This window comes from Nilaparvata lugens, unplaced genomic scaffold (genome assembly GCF_014356525.2).
Source record: "Nilaparvata lugens isolate BPH unplaced genomic scaffold, ASM1435652v1 scaffold5105, whole genome shotgun sequence".
In the NCBI taxonomy this organism is placed as follows: Eukaryota; Metazoa; Arthropoda; class Insecta; order Hemiptera; family Delphacidae; genus Nilaparvata; species Nilaparvata lugens.
Window position 1 is genome coordinate 1 of NW_024091016.1, and position 4,922 is coordinate 4,922.

At 35.4% G+C, this 4,922-nt stretch overlaps 1 protein-coding gene across 1 annotated transcript; it reads left to right on the forward strand.

Moving 5' to 3' along the window:
• Positions 1-1,171: 1,171 nt before the first annotated feature.
• LOC120355877 lies at positions 1,172-4,659 on the forward strand. Its single transcript, XM_039444619.1, has 7 exons — positions 1,172-1,540; positions 2,203-2,405; positions 2,704-2,773; positions 2,830-2,911; positions 3,110-3,292; positions 3,608-4,138; positions 4,355-4,659. The coding sequence occupies exons 1-7, from the start codon at positions 1,172-1,174 to the stop codon at positions 4,657-4,659; spliced, it is 1,743 nt and encodes a 580-aa protein (XP_039300553.1).
• The last annotated feature ends 263 nt before the right edge of the window (positions 4,660-4,922 follow it).

A 4,922-nucleotide genomic window follows, 5' to 3' on the forward strand; every position in this document is an offset into this window, starting at 1 on the left:
ATTGGATATCATATTGATCGAGTTCAGTTAAGAGTGCGGGTCATCTACCGCCATATTGGATTGAATGTCCCATAAGATCAATGTTATCTTTTGGAACGTTTAGCGTCGTTATTTATGGACGGAAATTTACGTATTATACATCATTGGAAACAGAATAAAATTCTTCAAAGCATGTATTTGTTACTTTTTTCATTTTAAAACTACTTCCTATAATTAAATCAAAAATAAACTTTTCAGAGTTTAAAATTTTTTTCTAGGGTTTTGGAAGGAATATTTGAAATTTGAAAAAACACATGCCTTGCTCAATTAAATTCTTTATCCAATGCAATTTTTTTCAACAAGATCCGATGTAAACTGTAGACGTGAGAGATTCCAAAAGTAATGCATGACTTGTCTGAAAGGACCACTGATTGTGACGGTTGGTTTGTCGTAGTAGTTCAGCAGACTGCCGTAAGATAGTAGCACGCTCGGTCGCTTGCTCACTCTCATTTTGGAGGGAACTCAAATTTCACATAATGTCAAATCTGAATATTTCTTGTGGGTTATGTTTGGTTGTTCACTCTAGTCTTCTGCTGCGTCCACGAGTGAAGTGATTTACAGTTCCTTACAATAATAGTTGTTCAATTGGAAGAAAATTATAGGAAGTTGAAGCTGTTTTGTTTATCTATTTGTTGAATTACCCATAGTTTGTCTTTGTTGAATCTTCAGTGTTTAAACTTAGTTTAGTTTTATTGTTCAGCAGTGTGTTCTTATTTTTTTGAATTTAAGTGCAGTTTATAATAATGGGGAACAAAAAACGCCTGTTACGTAAAAAGCCTAAAAATAAGGGTGGTGAAAGGTTGCGTGAGTGGAGAAAGCAGAAAGAGGTAGGCATTACGGAAGATGCAAGCAAAAAAAGAAATATTGATGATGTTGAGGTAATGAGCTGTGGGGAAGAAGATGATATTATGTTCCAAAATGTACCAAATATCATGATTGAGATTCTAAGCCTACATCTCTTTCTGCCGACTTTAAAATTAGTGGTCGCAGAATAGTAGACATTGCTTTCCTGATTGAACAATTTGTCGAATTGAGCGGGCATGCGCCTCAATTCGGCTGTTCATTTGTCAACATGAAATTGACTAGTGAAATAAAAAGAGGGTTGAAAAGTGGGCTAACGTTCACTTGCAACATGTGCCATATGGTAAAAACAATATGGACTGAACCTGAACCTCAGGAAACATCTATGGACATAAACTCTGCAGCCGTTGCTGGTTCCATCACCAATGGTGGAGGATTTCTCGCCTTGCAGAGATTACTCTCTTCGATGAATATTCACGCCATGAATAAAAAAACATACGAGAAACATGAAGCTCTCATTTCTAAAGGTTGGGAGGAAACAGCAATTGAAGAAATGAGGAAGGCTGCTGAAGAAGAAATTCGATTAGCTAAAGAGCGAGGTGACGTAAACAATGAAGGAGTGCCGTTGTTGACTGTTGTTGCTGACGGAAGCTGGGCCAAGAGATCATACAGGAGGAACTATAACTCCCTATCTGGAATGGTAAGTTTCAATACTAATAAACTTATATAGCTTGTAAAATAATAGGCTAATCAAAATAGTTCATAGGTGTCTCTAGACAATATTTTTTGGGGGACTAATAGCTATCATTATATTAGTGAAACCAAGCATTACTTTTAATAATTATTGGTATGGGTGAAGTTGATATTTTTAGTAATTGTATCATGATTTTTCATCTAATGACCTAACAATAGTTATTGAGTAGATTTAAAATATCTGTCCCCATCAACATATTCCATAAGGCTGGGCGTACACCGGTTAGTCAAGACAAGACTAGACACGTTTAGTCACAATACTTCACATTGTTGCTTATGATACAACTCACACTGATTAGTCATTGCAATTAGACATGTCTTCATAAGCAACTATGTGAAGTATTGTGACTAAACGTGACTAGTATTGTCTTGACTAACTGGTGTGCGCCTAGCCTAATACAGAAATATAGAGCAGGTAGGAGTAAAATGAATTTCTAGTAAATATCAAATAATATATTCATCTCACATAAAAGGATAATTATATTAGATGTGAAAATGGAAATTCTACGTGTTTGAAAACATTCAAATATTTCTGTTGAAATCCGTAAAATGTTTGAAATATTATGATTTGCATTTCGGATTTATTATCATAAATATTATTTATTTCAGGCAGCGATAGTTGGATACCACACAAGACAGGTTCTGTACTTTGGCGTGAAAAATAAATATTGTGTAACCTGTACACGCAAGCCTGGAGACACACATCACACGTGCTTCAAGAACTGGAATGGTAGCTCATCTAGCATGGAAGCTGCTACCATCGTAGAAGGCTTCTTGGCAAGTGAAGAAATGTACAATGTGCAATATGCAAGGTAATAATAATAATGTAAATAAAATTTTATAATGAATAAGAACCCTAGAATATCTACTATCTTACAATTATTAATCATATCAATTGAAAACATCAATCCCACTTGAATAATGCAGTGCGCTGAGGTTAGTGACTAGGTACCATAACTGTATATAATTGGTTTTCAAACAGCCTCAGTCCTTATAGACTTGATATAACCTATGTATAAATTGTTATAACCTATGTATATATTTTATAAATTGTTTTATTCAATATTGAGATGAAATTATAAATTTAACGCAATTAAAAAACGTTTTCAGAATGATTGCTGATGGAGACAGCAGTGTCTACAATAGCATTCTTGAAGCTAGACCTTACCAAAATCTGACGGTAAAGAAAATTGAGTGCCGCAACCACATGCTGCGCAACTATTGTAACAAGTTAAGGATGTTGTTACCACCAGTTTGCATAAGGATCTGTCCAAAGAGGATAGAGGACTACATTTGAAAATGCGTAGGGTACTAGGAGGTAAGTTTGTTAAGCATTGATAGTTTCTAATAACCCCCCTTTTTATAGAACATTTTGAATGTTCAAATATGTTAATAATCAAGGTATTTTTATTTATTTTAGATTTTTCAATCAAGAATTCTTATGAAATAGACATCAACAACTATTTTTATAAAAATATGACTAAGATAAGTAAATTGATAAACTTATTTTTGGCAGGTCGCATTATGAGGCTGCGGACAGCAGTCACAAAAGCTATCCAACATAGAAAAGTTGAAGAAGGAGAAATAAATGAAAAGGCTGAAAAACTAAGGCTAGACATAGTGAACGGACCCAGTCATGTCTTTGGTGAGCATCTTCACTGCAAAAGTCGAGGATATTTTTGCAACGGTCCAAAAGAAAGTAAGCATACTCATTTTTATATAGCAATAGATTACATTTCAAAAAGTTTTTATATTGTCCTATTATTATTACCGTACCTACTCATAATAGTAGGACTTCATCTGAAACTTAGTTCATCTTAGTTTCATCTAAACTAACATTAATCATAACCTTGGTTATCAATACTTTTTCGAACATTGAAGAAAAGTGAATTGTACTTTCTTAAATAAATATGTCTAAGAATGGATGAATATTAAGAGTTATTTATATGGTACATATAAATGGCTAAATAGAGATTATATTGAGTTATTATAAAAATGTTAAAATTTGTTACAGATGAAACTAATTATATTCCAGAGATGAAAGCAAGTGGAGTGTTATATAAAATCATGGAAGCTGTCAATGTTCTAGCTGACCATAGCAGCCACCTCATTTACGACGTTGATAGCAACATGGTCGAACACTACAACGCAGTTGTGGCGAGATTTACGGGAGGAAAAAGAATCAATTACATCCAAAAAGGCTCATACAGGATGAGATGCGCTGCTGCTGTGGTCAGCCACAACACCAACCAGCCGTTCTATAAGCTGCATAAAACCATGTACAAAAGCAGCCCTGGCCTTTACGCCAAACAATTTGAGGCCAGACATATGGCAAGCTTAGCGAAAAGGGCAGAGAGGAATAGAATGAAGCCCCGAATCAGACGTTGTTTGAATTTCACGTCCAAAGTGGGTGATAGCAATTATGGACCCATGGCGAAAAAACCCGATATGGAGGATGATGTGTACCAGAGAAAACTACAGGAGCACATGCAGACTCTTCAGAAGACAATGCAAGAAATTCAAGAAATTGAACAAAATACAAGAGGTGAGAGTTAATTCCATTTACTTCATTTATGCACATTTCGAGATAATAGATTCAAGGAATAGACATAAAAAAACAAGTAGCTCTGATTTCAATTCAATAACAAATGCTATCAATTATTATAATTGGTTCTGTAAATATAGTAGCCTGCATTCACTATAAGTAATTATTTTGTGCCTCTTCAAAGTTCAAAGCAAATTATTGTTTCCTCCATTCAAGGTCAAAGCAACAGTCAGGAATGGTTCGAAGAGAGAAGGACTCGACTAACGGCATCCAACTTTGGGCTGGTGTGCAACCGGAAGCCAGACTCCAACTGTGCTCCAGTGGTGAAGAAGCTTCTGTATACATCTCTCAACTCGCATTCCATAAACTATGGAAGAGCAATGAGGGAGATGCTATACGCCAACTTGAGCCATTACTTGGAGTCACAGTCCAGCCTTGCGGTTTTTTTATTGATGAGCAAATGCCATTCTTGGGAGCCTCTCCTGACGGCCTCATTGGGAATGATGGCATTGTGGAGGTGAAGTGTCCGTCAAGTGGGGAAGATATCACGCCTGATGAAGTTATTGAAAATAAGATTGGCTTGGTTGGTAAAATGTTCAAAAAGAGCAAAAGCAATGAAAGTTACCAAATTAAATCAAGTCACTCTTATTTTTATCAAATACAAGGGCAGCTACATATAACAAAAAGAAAGTACTGTATTCTTGTCATTTGGACTCCAAAAGGCCTCAAAACTTTTGAGATTGAACGGGATGATGAGTTTTGGAAAGAGAACATGAAAGAAAAA

What these genes read in the sequence shown, in the direction of transcription:
- LOC120355877 (XM_039444619.1), top strand. Translation starts at nt 1,172, where the DNA reads ATGTGCCATATGGTAAAAACAATATGGACTGAACCTGAACCTCAGGAA. An exon ending in GACCTTACCAAAATCTGACG is followed by an intron (nt 2,774 to 2,829) that starts GTAAAGAAAATT and finishes TAACAAGTTAAG; the next exon opens with GATGTTGTTACCACCAGTTT. An exon ending in TTGCAACGGTCCAAAAGAAA is followed by an intron (nt 3,293 to 3,607) that starts GTAAGCATACTC and finishes AATTTGTTACAG; the next exon opens with ATGAAACTAATTATATTCCA.